Source organism: Candoia aspera, chromosome 1, assembly GCF_035149785.1.
Source record: "Candoia aspera isolate rCanAsp1 chromosome 1, rCanAsp1.hap2, whole genome shotgun sequence".
NCBI classification, from domain to species: Eukaryota; Metazoa; Chordata; class Lepidosauria; order Squamata; family Boidae; genus Candoia; species Candoia aspera.
The window spans coordinates 9,021,910-9,037,101 of NC_086153.1; the positions used below are offsets into that span (position 1 = coordinate 9,021,910).

At 42.1% G+C, this 15,192-nt stretch overlaps 1 protein-coding gene and 1 long non-coding RNA gene across 3 annotated transcripts in view; one reads left to right on the top strand and one right to left on the bottom strand.

Moving 5' to 3' along the window:
* LOC134493060 (uncharacterized) overlaps positions 1-15,192 on the top strand; it is an 80,891-nt gene that overhangs the window by 20,824 nt on the left and 44,875 nt on the right. The window lies entirely within an intron of this gene.
* NF1 (neurofibromin 1) overlaps positions 1-15,192 on the bottom strand; it is a 199,532-nt gene that overhangs the window by 18,978 nt on the left and 165,362 nt on the right. For both annotated transcript variants that reach the window (XM_063297286.1, XM_063297277.1), the window contains 8 exons: positions 10,235-10,361; positions 9,101-9,232; positions 7,741-7,876; positions 5,938-6,095; positions 4,962-5,084; positions 4,191-4,318; positions 2,510-2,610; positions 985-1,127 (listed from right to left, as the gene is read on the bottom strand). In XM_063297286.1, the coding sequence (XP_063153356.1) occupies positions 985-1,127; positions 2,510-2,610; positions 4,191-4,318; positions 4,962-5,084; positions 5,938-6,095; positions 7,741-7,876; positions 9,101-9,232; positions 10,235-10,361 (1,048 nt within the window). The remainder of the gene's footprint in view (positions 1-984; positions 1,128-2,509; positions 2,611-4,190; positions 4,319-4,961; positions 5,085-5,937; positions 6,096-7,740; positions 7,877-9,100; positions 9,233-10,234; positions 10,362-15,192) is intronic.

Sequence of the window (15,192 nt, forward strand, 5' to 3'; positions counted from 1 at the left end):
TATTAATTTAAGCAAAGGCTCACAGAATGAGAATGGGCCATACAGACCATGGATTCTGATTCTCAGCACAGGGATCCGAAGGCTTTCCCAGAGGTGACTGTCTGGCCTTTAGTGAAAGGGAGCCCACAAGCTCCCAGGATCACTGGTTCCACTCTCAAACATCCTTCCTTTGTTCAAAAGGCAGTAGGGAGAAAAAGCATTAAAAAGTATTGTTGGTCCAATCTGAGAATGAAGAACAAAGGGCTGAGTATCCAAAGTTCTCCCTCCACGCTATAAACCCCATTTGCTCTTCCTGGAATTGACCTATTTGTGCCCTTCAGTGAGGTACACCCATCACCCCTGCCTGGCTTGGCTGGGGCTGATAGGAGTTGGAATCCAAGGACTTCTGAAAATCAGCAGGACCCTTACCTCTCTTCTGGAAAAATCAAGTAGCATCACAAGGAATCTCTCACAGTAAGGGCAAATGGTCCCCCACAGCGTAATGGGGAAGGGGGTGAGGTTTAAGCATTCAGGTAGCATTTTCTCTTGGATGAACCCTCCCTGCAACACCCCCATGAAAGCCTGTTTTCTAGGTCTTAGAGAGTGCCAAAAACGATCTTACATTATCTGAGGTGGTCCTAGCACTGCAGAATATAGAACCTAGCAAAGATGGTGATTGTGTACATCTTCAGCCCAAATCCCACTTTCTCCCCACAAGAAAGAGAACTCAACCAGTACTGCAAATATGCTTAGGGAGCAGGAGCTGGTTGATGGCAAAAAATCCATCCCTCAAACAGCTTTTCGATGTTTTATATTACAAGTCACTTTACTGTACAGTTTTACAGTTTCCTTTTGAAAGGTAGCCTAATATATCTATTGAAGAAGCAAGGTCTACATGTTATAAAGAATGAATATTGTGGGGGATACCTAAAATAGTTTGATATAGACTACATCTGAGCAGACCTTTTTTCCCCCTAGTTTTTGAAGGAGCTGTAAGATACATACTCTGCAGATAAGATGTCTGATACTGTGGTGGAGATTCTTCATGGTAAACTACGCTCTGAACAATCCCGTGGATGGGATTCAATAAATTTGGATCCTGACATTGCGATAAGAGAGTATTTATCTTGAAGTCCAGTAAATTGTGCCTAGGCAACAAAACACAAATAAAGGTGATCAGGTCATCACTTTCAGGTTCCTCCTGTAGCAAATAATTGGATTTTAAAGTGTGTTTATCCATCAAGTTTTTTATAACAATACCTTAGGGTATTAACACAGAAATGGCTGTTGGAAGTCAATTATTCTTGCCAGGGAATTTCATTTCTTATGCTGGTTAGACAACTCCATTTTTAAGCACCATACCAAAGTATAATCACCAGAATTCTGGGGTACAGGTGTAGGGAGATAAACCCACAATAATCATGTTCATCAGGAAAACCAACTCTACTGTATCTATAACCCCAACAGCTATAGTATACTGTTCTTGGAAACTGCCTGACAAATGTGGGAGGGCTTTTGGAGGATCCCAGAGATGTGACGCAAGTGGAACCTAAAGCATAGCTCAGTCAGCTGAACTATACAACTGAAATTCCTAAAGAGGTTTTCTAACATTTCCTCCTCATGGACTCTATTCTTTTCTCCCATTTTGCTAGGCTCAGATAAAGAATGAATAGTTGAATTTCCCGAACATGAATGCAACAGGCAATACTGAAGATTAACCTACACTTTATATTGGGAGGAGTGTAGCCCACATACCACATTTATGGGTGTATTTATGAAGCCTTATTCATTTCAGTTTAGTTACCTGCTCTGGCACAATTTACTTCCACTGTGCTGCATGATTGTATCCACAGATATTTTAAAGAAGCCACATTATTAGAAGATATTGTGACCAAGCACTCTTTTCAGTCTTAAGACCTTCCTTCCTATGGGATGAGGCTTTTCAGTCACTTTTTTTTTAAGGTTGTTCTTACCATTGCACATTCTCCTCCAGAGAATGCTGAGAATTGTAATTCATCTGTTGGGATGGGTCTCTTGATAGGGAATCTTTCTCACCAAAACCAAAGTATGATTTGCATAATATTCAAGGAAGCCAAGTCTCTGGTAGAAAAGGATTCCTTTTCAGAAGATATTATTGCTGATGACCAAAGCTAATGGGAAAAACCCTGCTATGACCTATGTCATGCCAGCATGCTGGCCTTTTAAGCCAGACAACTTTCCAACTAAAGTTGTTTACAGTTCCTTGGCTGGTTATGATAGGATGCCTTGAGTTAATGTGGTTAACCCATCACTCTCAAGCATCTAAAGGCTGCTTCAGACACCATGCAATGTAAAACTTGAGCAAGATTCCAGCTTCTGTAATATTCATGTTCCACCAAATATATGCACTATACATTCTTTCTTTCTGCCTGCATGATTTCAAGTGAACTCCTCAAGAGCCAGAGGGCACGTGGAGATGTTAAAAAACAACAACACCTTGCAGATTACCATTTGGCAGGAAATCACTTCCTGCCAAAAACTCAACACTTACACAACAGGAAAGACCTTTGGGAAAACAACACTGGCTTCTGCTAAATACTCATACAGGATCCGCTGGTCAAACTCATCTGCAGTGTACTTTACCAACGTTGCCTATCCAAAAACAAAAGTGGGAGAGGGAAGAGGGGGAAAGAGAAACATCAGCTTGCAACTTCTAATGAGCTACTGAGTTATATCAACTCTAGATGAAAAATAACACCATCCTAGAGAGAAGATCCAGCTGTTAAATCAATCAATTAGAGAAAGGGGTGGGGGGCATTTTATTACTGCAGCAAACACAGCAAGTTGTCTTCTCCAATCTGCTGCTCTTAAGAGAGTTTGGCTCTCAGCTCCATAATTTCTTGGCCAGGAGGCAGGAGCTGATGACAAGAGTTTTATCCCTGGCACTGAATGTTGGAATTCACCTTCTGGTTGTTAAGATGCTACAGAAGAGAATTCAGACCCTTTCCATGTTGTTCTAGGATAGCTCTGCAACAGATCTGTTTAAGTTCACACAGAAGCTCCCACTTTGAGGAGGAGGGTCTCCATTACTGTAGTTCTTCTTTCATGCATCTAAGTATATGAACCAAATCTCAGCAGAGGAACTGAGCTTCAGGATGCTATTACTGCGAAGCTATAGTTTAGCCAGTCTGAATATGTGCAGATCGTTATTTATACAACTGGAATGGAAAGAAATCTTTTGGGGTGAGAAGATATTTCATCATAAAACAGCTAAATATCATTCCTGAGATGCACATCTGCCCATGCATGTATTACAATTATGTGAAACAATTATACCACCTGCCAGATAGTTACTGAGCCTGGATCCAGATATTACTTCGGGTGCAGAAAGGGACAAGCGACCAGAGACAAGGATATATGGCTAACTGCTTCCCCAATTACTGACCTGGTTAATCACTAAGATCATCACAGGGGGCCCTGCTCTATGTGCTGAGACTGACAGAGAATCAATCTGCTGTTACTACAGTGGTGATGGTGCCCCCTGTCCAAGATATGGGACTATCATGTCACCTCTTGAAGACTCATCTCTTCCTCCAGGCATTCCTATGTGAACATCAGAATCCCTCCCACCTTTTAATGTGCACTTATATAGCATCTATTTTTAATTAGCTATAATGTTAAGACGATGTTTTAATTTTTTTAATTATTTGTACTCCCTTTGCAACAACAAAAGGAATAGTATATAAGTAGCAAATAAATACACACGATTCTGTTGGAAAAGCTCTACTCCACCCATACAGACATTATTGACAGCAACGGGGCATCATCGGGTTGAGTATCTGACAGTGGCATCATCATTGGGGGGGTCAATAAAGTCAAGGTGGAACTTCAACTGTGCCACTGAAACCCCACACGTTTTTGCATGTGTTGCAGACAGTGCATATTAAAAAGGGGCAGGGCACTGGTCATACCACATGGATGTCATCTTGACATTTTTTGACCCCATCCTACCCTGGGCAGAAGTGTCCCTGGGGACACTTCTGCCTGGAGCCATTTTGTTTTGTACAGAAATGCTTGATCGGAACTCGTATTCCCTCCTTTCCACAGTCACCCAAGGGAATGATTTTCTGGAACAGGTCCCCTTAGGAAAGGGACCCGTTATTGTTACAGTTGTTACTCTTCACACAATAGTGCCAGAAGGGATCTTCATGAGACATTGATCATATACTTACCAGGACAGTCAGCAGCAGAGCTTGGATTTTGGGATCAGTGAGGACTTCCTCATCTAGGAGGACATTAGATTCAGACACAGATACTTTACGGAGATGGGGGTGCTGTTGGGGCGATATCCTTTGGGTTTCTGCAGGAAGGAACCCACATATTTTAACAAGGGACAGCAAGAATGAACAACAGCTCTATGTACAAGGTAAACCTCCTTCAATAACCATGAGACACAGTGAAGTTTCCAGTGAAAGAGCTGGAAACTTTGAGGTTGATGTTTTCCCCACGTAGATTCAGTTCAAATCTTGACTCAAGCATGGAACAGCTCTGTGGCTCAGACCAACAGTCAGCCATAACTAGACTGGCAAAGGCAGTTTGTCTGTGAGTGCTCTTCATACAGTTTTATAATTTGCAAAATCACTGAGATCAATTTTATACTTCTGTAAGATCTCTGACTTTAGGCAGAAACCAATGAACAACTTCTATTCCATAGTTCAGTGTACCCATAAAATCTTCTCAGAGGGTCCACCTAGGGCAGATTTTGGGTGCGAGGTCCATTGCACAAATTAATTTCCACCCTGGCAATACCAGATTTCCTCCTTAGCCTTAAACTTTTAGTTTGCAATTATTGCACTTTTTTATATTGTGAATTTGTTTGTACTGGCCGATTTTATTGCATTCTAGCACACCAACTGAGCCACGGCGAAATAAATAATTGTACAAGGCATTTAATTAAACATACAAAGCAATTAGCCGTTAGACCATTCTGCTCGAAGTCTTACCCATTTCATAATCATTTTCTGCTACTCTCCTCATTTTTGGAGGTGTGGTGATCCCCGATTCCATTTCTTGTCTTTTAGGGGCTTTTGTGTCCGATACTAAGTGGTCAAAACTCTTTCGTGTACCTATGAAAATGAAACCAGTTAAACCTGTATACTCTTGTAATCCATTCTGTGGAGTCCTTGGTGCTCTCTGAGCTCGGCTGTTTGCTTGCAGTCATTTCATTACCCAACTAGGTAACATCATCAGTGCAAGTGAGGGTGGGGTTTGCTCCCTCTCAGTAGCTTGCCCTGCCATTGCTGGGGGTGGATGTGGTTTACACCAGACAAACAGTCAAACAGAAAACAATATCCCAATCAAGGAACCACCAAGGAGACAAACAATCAAGCAGATAATCAAGCAGAAAACAATACCCTAATCAAGGAACTACCAAGGAGAAAACCACACCCCCACCAACACTGGCAGGGCAAGCTACTGTATAGAAACGGAGTTACTAGCACACTCACCAGCACTGATGATGTGACCTAGTCGGGTCATGAAATGTCTGCAAGCAGACAAACAGGCTCAGAGAGCACCAAGGACTCCACAGTTCAACCCTGAGCTACAGATATTCTCTTCTATTGGAATCAACTCTGTATCCTGGATAAAGAGAGACTGGAAATAGTGGTTTGTGGTTCAAAGCATACTGGCAAGAAATGAAGCAGGGTTTCCTTTTTCAGCAGCAGCAGCAGCAGCTGCAGCAGCACCCCCCATGGGCTTTGAAGTGGCACTCTGCTGGAACTGAAGGCTTGATGCAAGTAGTATGGGATAACTGTAGCTTCCCTAACTATTCCACCCCTCTATTTAGTACAGCAAACAAAAGGTATATTTGATTAGAACGTCTAAGGCGAGTTTGCACATAGGCCTTTCTCTCTGCGGTCATGCTAATCCCTGGCCCAAATCTTTGTGGCTCAAAGAAGACTGACACTCCCAACCAACCTAGCAGCTTTTTAGTGTTGGCTTGAGAAGGCTGTCCCATGTCCAGGCTCATGGACTTCCTGGTGCGTGGACTGATCTGCCCAACAGTCGGGTAACTAGCAGCGAGATGTCTGTCAGAGCTCTTGGGAGAAGACCATGGCTGGTTTTCTCTTAGTGTCCTAAAAAGAAAGGAAGGAGAGACCAGCCATTTCAAAAACAAGCCACCACCACACAGCCAGAAATGAGCCTTACTTAACAAGCGAGCTTCCTTCTCCTGAGTCAAGATGGCACCCATGCCTTACCTTATGTCTAGTGCTTGGCTCTCTCTTGTTTTGGCCCAAAGCTGGGAGGAGAGCTGATTCAGGACCACGATGGGACTGAGCATTTCCCAGGATGTGACTGGTACGAATGTGATGATGCCATGGACTTAATGATGCCATCACACAGATGATGCAAATTATGTGATTTCATCATTTGCTTGATGGTATCATGACACATGTAGCATTGTTTACTCCCTTGAACTTCAGAAGATGCCCAGGTCCTAGTTCTGCTTTTTAGTGGCTATTCCACTTGGCTCCCCCAGAGGGAGACATGAGACAGGTAATAATGCGGTTTGTCTGTCTGGGGCTTAGCACAATGAATTTATGTCAGTGAATGAACCTTGACTTGTTTTAGGGCAACCTGAAAGCAGCTTCTTGAAAACTTACTGAGTGAAACTATAGGTTAATGTGATGTGGAATGTGATGAACGGTTGGTTCAGCCCAAGCCTCTCACCTTTGAGGAGAAGGAATTCAGAAGTATGCAAGGCAAGAGAAACTATAAAGAAGGGGAAAGAAATGAAGACTTGGCTAACAAGCTAGATTTGTTTCCAAGTCTGGTTCTGGCTTGTTAAACAAACAACAACCCAACACAATTCACATGAATTGCTAAACAACAAACCAGTCAACCACATTTTAGCAGTATATGGGTACCCAGGCCTTCTGATTCTGTGGCTGGGATTATACAACATGTAGATTGCAGAGTTCTTGGTGTTTGCTTGCAAATGTTTTATTACCCAACTAAGTAACATCATCAGTTACTTAGTCAGGTCATGAAATGTCTGCAAGCCAACAACCAAGCTCAGAGAACACCAAGAACTCCACAGTTCAACCCTGAGCTACAGATATTCTCTTCTATTGGAGCATGTAGACTAAACTTGAATGAGGTTGAGTAATTTGTGGTTTGGCGTGTTATGGGAACCAACCATTGTCTTAGCATATTGTGTAAACCAGGCCCTCGTGTTAAGCCATAATATAAATTTATTTGAACATAGCATGTCATGTGAATACAGCCATTAGCTTATGTTAAGAATACTCTGTAAACTCAGCCCAGGAAACTATATTCAGTTAACCCTGGTTAAGCTAACTATGGGTTAACTTATTGTGTGAACACAGGCAGCATATGAATCCAGCTAGTGAAACACTATCCTTGGGCTTGCCAGGGTCAATTCCTTTATGGTTCTTTCTTTCCCAGAATGATTTTAGTTGCACAATAATTTTGTATTTTGCTTCCCACCCTTTCTCCATTTTTCTCTGTCGTAAATCATTTAGCCATAAATTATAAGCTCTCTTCAGTAATTTGCAAAAACAAACAAATTGTAGGTGCAGCTCCTGGCTGGAAAGTAACATGTCGGTTGGCATGTCTGTCTTGGTCCCTTCTTAAATGTAATTTTGTCTCACAGAACAGCAACAAGAGATAGGCTTCTGAGTTCAACGCACAATTCTATCAGAAGGAACACCATGGACCCACCCAGATTGTCTAACAGTTTTCAAAAGGCCCACTGACCTACAACTGGCTTCACTGTGGTGTATGGGGTATGTCTCCATCGGAACGTTTTCCATTGAAATATCCGTCAGCAGGAGTGATTTCCTATGCTTTAAGCTGCACCGGCTCCTAACTTCCTCGGACATAGTCAGCAGAGCTGAACAGACAAAAGGAAGTACAGGAATGTTCAAAGGATATTTCGCATCAGATTCTTCTTCCAAACAGCAGAGTCTGCATTATTCTTCAAGTATTTCATGAAAGCTCACTATCAGCTATTACATCAAGAACTCAGAATGCTGAGAAACTCAGTTCAATTCATTTTAATTTTAAAGAAATAAAAAGTAAAATTCTAGGGAGCCATTGCACTTCAAATTCTCCACTATGACGAAATCCTAGTCCCTAAGATCCTAAAGCCTGATGTGGCTCATGTTAAGTCCCCAACAATAGATACCTGCCCCCAACATTTTTATAAATGCCTTACATCTTGGCAAATTCTCCAAATGATTTTGGCAATCTGACTCTGGGTTCTGACGTGATTTCAACGTCCACATGTGGAACCTCAAAGGAGCACTGAAATCTCACGAGATTTGGATATTTCATAATATTTCAGTCTGCATCTCATTTTTACTTAAGGGGGGAGTGCAAGTACCATTTTAGGGTCACTGGATGCTGTGATGATGACCCACATCTTAAAGAGAGGGTTCGTACACCTAAATGGGCACTCAATAAATTGGGATGGGAGTTGAACAGGCTTACCCATCATGTGAAAATTTGACTTCAGTAGCCCACATGGCACTTGGCTCCTTCTCTAACCGACAGAAATAAAAATTGATTGTGCAAAGTTAGCAATGCCTCTTGTAATTTTTAGTGGTTGCCAAAGTCAGTGCAAGTCTCAGGAAAGCCAGCAAGCCCTGCACTGCAAGGAAGCAGGCCAGGAATCTAGGTTTCTGGAGGGAAAACTCACTGGGAATTCCACAGAGGCTGCCTTGAGCTCCATGGAATACAGGCAGGATATAAATTTTAGTAACACACCCAAGATAAAAAGAGGGCAGAGCCTCATTACAGATCCACTAAAAACAAAGCCTCAACAGACTGGCTTAGGAATCGTCTTAAGTTTTTGAATGCTAGGTTTCCACAACCACGTATCAATACAGTCAAAGTATTCAAAGAGGGTCTTTGAATTTTATAGCTGGGAGGGGAGAGGCATGGATTGAGATCCAGCCTTTCCATAAGAGGACAGTGTTACTACTATTATGACTAGACTGGCTCTCTCCTTTTGGCGGCTCACTCTTTGTTATGAACAGAGAGGAACATATTCACGCTGTAGATTACCCAGTTTGGATTGGATTGGACACAAACCTAATAGATTTGGTGTTTTTACCTGCAAGATAAGCCACACTCTGGGTATTCACCTCAAACTTATCACAGTTCCTATGTTTGTTAACCAGAGCAAGGAGTGTGTGCAGAATCCTTACTGTTCTTGCTACTATGGTCGTAGATGGGTGCCGGTAACCTAATGAAATAAACATTGTGTTAAACAGTCAGGTGTCTGCAAAGACAGAAAAATGTCAGTAGAAAAGTGGGAAAATGCAACATATTTTAGAGGCCTTTGCCAAAAAAAGGAAGAAGCGCTGTTAACAGGATTTCAAAGTCCAAAGATGGAATGAAGGGGAGTCGAATGGAATTAATTCCATTGTCGTTTGTCTGGGGCTATGTCACATCAAACCCAAGAGAATGCTAGGCTTGGTTTACACAGGAAGATGATGATAGGACAGATTAGTAAACTCACACTACAAGATGGGATAAACCCATGTTGAATGATTTCCAGGCAGAAATGCTCCTTGAAAGTCGACAACTAGCAGCTCGGGGGAAAAAATGCCACTCTGGCCTGCATCTGGCGATGCTATTTTACTTACACCAGAGATTTTTCCATTAACTTGTTTTGCTATATGTAATCTGAAAAGAGGACAAACTATTCCACCATCTTGAATTCTAAAGCGAGGCACGCAGGGAAAAGAAGAGTAGAGCGTATGGGCAACCACTTTGGCCTCTAATGCATAGCAACAATATTCCTCTGTAATCCAAAACCAACTCTTGAACAACAAACAGATCTCCCCATTGCACAAATGACCCAGGTCTCAAACCAGGGCTTCGTTTTGTGAAAAACACGTCAGCTGCTGAAGTGTATCTTTATTTTATTCATTTATTTATTATTCACATTTCTATTACCGCCCATCTCCCCCCAAAAGGGGGACTCTGGGCGGTTATCTCAGCTTCTATCACAAAAATTCCTTTCAGCCTATTAATTCTAGGTATTCTTTCCTCTTTTCCTCTCTAGCCTCTCTCTCCAGTATATTCTGTCCTCCTTCAAAGGAGCTCTAAAGTGCTCTAGGATACTCTTCTGGCGCAATTCATAAGGAAGCAGGCTTTTTTTTTCCTACCACAAACAATACTGTTGTGTACAGCTGACCGAGCCTGAAAGCGAGGAATTGAAGCCAGCCAATTGCCTCCCTACCTTTCAGCAGATGTCCCACAAGTGCAAAGTTGAAGTTGGAGTTGAAATTGAGTCCCACAAAGTGGTCCATCTGCTTACAGTGCCACTCCAGGGGCCTCCTGATCTCCATGAAGACTTCCTCAGGGCTCTGCCAGGGAAGAAGCCAAAGGGCAGGCATCAAACTCATGGTCACAAAAGGAGGTATAATTGCTCTCGTTGCATTCCAGGCACACAAACACACACACACCCTCAATTAACTCATTACAATACTGTCATGGTGAATAAAAAAAGTGCTGCCATTTGACTGGGCAGCTCACCTTGATATTTAAAGAATACTTTTAATACAAGCCCTTCTAAGAAGTGCAGAATGCCAGCGGTCATCCTAAAAAAGGCACATATATGTGTATTAATAACAGCTCTTGTACGTGAAAAACCCACCGCTAAGGGTCCCAAATAATTATTTTTCTTGAAAGCACATTTGTTAACCAGCTATCTTTTTCTTTCAGTTTGGTACCAAGCTCTATGGTTTGCTGGGAGAAAGATTAGAATTACGGAAGTAAAAATATATTTTAGAAAAAAGAAGTACCTGTAGTAACAAACAAAGCTGCCTGGGCAATAGCAGACATAATTGCTAGCTACAGGAGGAAATATTTCACACACACCCATACGTTTTCCATCCTTTTCACTCTCTCATACATTCACACGTACGCTAACACATATATGTGGTACGTGTATGAGAAGCAAAACAACAGGCAACTGATACTCAACGCTGTCTAATGACGTTCATTACGAACTTTTCCCAAATGTTCTGGGCCTGTGAATATAATCTGAATGCATCTCTGAATTTACTAGACTCATCATGAGAAATCAGAATGCACATTCCGAGAGCAATCGGAAACCAATGTTATTCCAGGGAAGAAGAGAAAAAGAACATGTTTTTAAAAAAAAAACGGAAAAAAGGCAACAAATTTAAAAGACAAAGTCAGAATGAAAAATGGAATGGATATGGCCAATGACTTTGGAAGGACTACAGAACAGGCCTCAATACAGGATAAACATCAGATATTAAAATTAGACTTCCCTCAGTAAATTGAACCGATTTTAGACATTATTTATACCTTTGTTACTACCCTTGAGATAAGTAACTTACCTGAAATAAAAAAAAGGTCCGTAACAAACACAGCAACAGGATATTGACAGTAATAACCTTGTTATTATTGCTCTCTGCTTGCTTTTAGAGTTCTCAGTATGAGAATTGGGGGGGGGAATGGAGGGGGAATGACACTAGTTTTAGATTCCACTTGGCTGTAATTGTGGGAGAGGTGATGGGATGAAACTATGAAAGTAAGACTACTGTACTGGTGTAGGTGATGAACGAGGTGAATGAGGTGATGAACGAGAAGCGGGGGAAGTAGAGGGAGTGATAGAGAAGTATATTTGCTTGTTTGTTTGTTTACTAGCCCGCCTTTATTATTTTTATAAATAACTCAAGGCGGCGAACATGCCAAATACTCCTTCCTCCTCCTATTTTCCCCACAACAACAACCCTGTGAGGTGGGTTGGGCTGAGAGAGAGGGACTGGCCCAAGGTCACCCAGCCAGCTTGCATGACCAAGGCGGGACTAGAACTCTCAGTCTCCTGGCTTCTAGTATACAGAAGATGGTGGACAAATGGGCCTGAGTTGGTGCTGACCCCTTTGGATTTGATTTGGACTAATCTGCCAGGATCAATGGATTTGATCTGGGTTATGAAGCCAACTTATTTGATTTGGTGTATTGAAGACATCAGTTGCTCCTGCCGGGTTGGAATAATGATGGGGTTGCAGCTGGACTGTTCCATGAAAGTAGAAACCAACAGTGGGAGTTCAATCCATGGCTGCTATAATTCTGGAGAACTGTTTTCTGCCTTTGCTGGAAAACTCACCCAACCTGGGTGTTCATACAGCAAGGTCTCCCATTTGGCACCTTCCAAACGTATAGGGATTATTTATTTCATTTTATTCACTTGACTCCAGACTGTGTCTGGCTGGCTACTACTCCAAGAATGTTCAGCCAGCCTGGCCATCTGCATTCCCAGCACAGGTGGAAGACACCATCTGGGGACGTGTCCAAATAATTCCTGAGATAATCTGGCTGGGATTGGCAAGATTAAAAAAAAAATTTTTTTTGGCTATTGCATCCTGGAATACCCTTCTGAGAAAGTCCTATTTCATTTCTTCACTAACAGTCCTTCAGAAATTGAAGACTTTTCTTGCTGAGGAAGGCTTGCTTGCTTGCTTGCTTGCTTGACTGATTGATTGACAGACAAACAGAGATGCCATTGCTGTAGTATTTCTCTGAATGCACATCCATCCATGTTTTTGTTGATATTGTGATCCAGCAAGGCTACTATGGAAAATAGTTGTGATATAAATGGTCTAAATAAGTAAATAAGGCTGCCATACACTCTCAGCTATAAGGGTGTGTCTGCACATTGCACTAATTTCTAACAGTTTTGTTTGGCTGGAAGAAGTTGTGTGAACTCATACATTAAGTTTTATTTTAAAAACCAGGGTGTTTATATGTTTAAATCAGGTCTTTGGCTTTATTCACAGTTAATGCCAAAAGATTTTTAAACCATGGCTTGTTGAACAAGACACATTAGCCTAGTTTGTGCATAAAAAGTGAACTAAAATGACTGGATTTACATCTCACAAGAAATCAAAAGCAAACCAAGTGTATAAGTTCTGATTTGAGGCCTTGCAGTCTAAAAATATCTCTGGGAAAAGAGCATAAGGTGGGTGTGTCCAAGATCTGTTTGTCTTTGTCTTCCATGTTTTATTTTAGTCTTCAGCCCTACTGGACAATTTTAATATACATCACCTAATCTTGTGACAGTACTTGCAACACTGCTGGGACATTAAAAACAATCCTGGGTGCTCTTGTTTATTCGTTTAGTTGCTTCCGACTCTTCGTGACTTCATGGACCAGCCCACGCCAGAGCTTCCTGTCGGTCGTCAACACCCCCAGGGACAAGTCCGTCACCTCTAGAATATCATCCATCCACCTTGCCCTTGGTCGGCCCCTCTTCCTTTTGCCCTCCACTCTCCCTAGCATCAGCATCTTCTCCAGGGTGTCTTGTCTTCTCATTATGTGGCCAAAGTACTTCAGTTTTGCCTTTAATTTCATTCCCTCAAGTGAGCAGTCTGGCTTGATTTCCTGGAGGATGGACTGGTTGGATCTTCTTGCAGTCCAAGGCACTCTCAGAATTTTCCTCCAACACCACAGTTCCAAAGCATCGATCTTCCTTCTCTCAGCCTTCCTTATGGTCCAGCTCTCGCAGCCATATGTTACTACGGGGAACACCGTTGCTTTAACTATGCGGACCTTTGTTGTCAGTGTGATGTCTCTGCTCTTAACTATTTGATCGAGATTTGTCATTGCTCTTCTCCCAAGGATTAAGCGTCTTCTGATTTCCGGACTGCAGTCAGCATCTGCAGTAATCTTTGCACCTAGAAATACAAGGTCTTTCACTGCTTCTACATTTTCTCCCTCTGTTTGCAAGTTATCAATCAAGCTGGTTGCCATAATCTTGGTTTCTTTGAGGTTTAGCTGCAAGCCAGCTTTTGCACTTTCTTCTTTCACCTTCAGCATAAGGCTCCTCATTTCCTCTTCGCTTTCAGCCATCAAAGTGGTATCATCTGCATATCTGAGATTGTTAATGTTTCTTCCAGTGATTTTAACTCCAGCCTTGGATTCCTCAAGCCCAGCTTGTCGCATGATGTGTTCTGCGTACAAGTTGAATAGGGAGGGTGAGAGTATACAGCCCTGCCATACTCCTTTCCCAATCTTAAACCAGTCCGTTGTTCCGTGGTCTGTTCTTACTGTTACTACTTGGTCGTTATACAGATTCTTCAGGAGGCAGACAAGATGACTTGGTATCCCCATACCGCTAAGAACTTGCCACAATTTGTTATGGTCCACACAGTCAAAGGCTTTAGAATAGTCAATAAAACAGAAATAGATGTTTTTCTGAAACTCCCTGGCTTTTTCCATTATCCAGCGGATATTGGCAATTTGGTCCCTAGTTCCTCTGCCTTTTCTAAACCCAGCTTGTACATCTGGCAATTCTCGCTCCATGAACTGCTGAAGTCTACCTTGCAGGATCTTGAGCATTACCTTACTGGCATGTGAAATGAGTGCCACTGTTCGATAGTTTGAACATTCTTTAGTGTTTCCCTTCTTTGGTATGGGGATATAAGTTGATTTTTTCCAGTCTGATGGCCATTCTTGTGTTTTCCAAATTTGCTGGCATATAGCATGCATTACCTTGACAGCATCATCTTGCAAGATTTTGAACAGTTCAGCTGGGATGCCGTCGTCTCCTGCTGCCTTGTTATTAGCAATGCTTCTTAAGGCCCATTCAACCTCACTCTTCAGGATGTCTGGCTCTAGCTCACTGACCACACCGTCAAAGCTATCCCCGATATTGTTATCCTTCCTATACAGGTCTTCCGTATATTCTTGCCACCTTTTCTCGATCTCTTCTTCTTCTGTTAGGTCCTTGCCATCTTTGGTTTTGATCATACCCATTTTGGCCTGGAATTTACCTCCAATGTTTCTAATTTTCTGGAAGAGGTCTCTTGTCCTTCCTATTCTATTGTCTTCTTCCACTTCCACGCATTGCTTGTTTAAAAATAATTCCTTCTCTCTTCTGGCTAACCTCTGGAATTTTGCATTTAATTTTGCATTTAATCTCCCCCTATCGCTGTTGCCATTTGCTTTCCTTCTTTCTTGGGCTACTTCTAATGTCTCAGCAGACAGCCATTTTGCCTTCTTGGTTTTCTCTTTCTTTGGGATGTATTTTGTTGCCGCCTCCTGAACAATGTTGCGAACTTCTGTCCAGAGTTCTTCCGGGACCCTATCTACTAAGTCCAGTCCCTTAAATTGATTCTTCACCTCCTCTGCATATTCCTTAGGAATATTAGTGAGCTCATATCT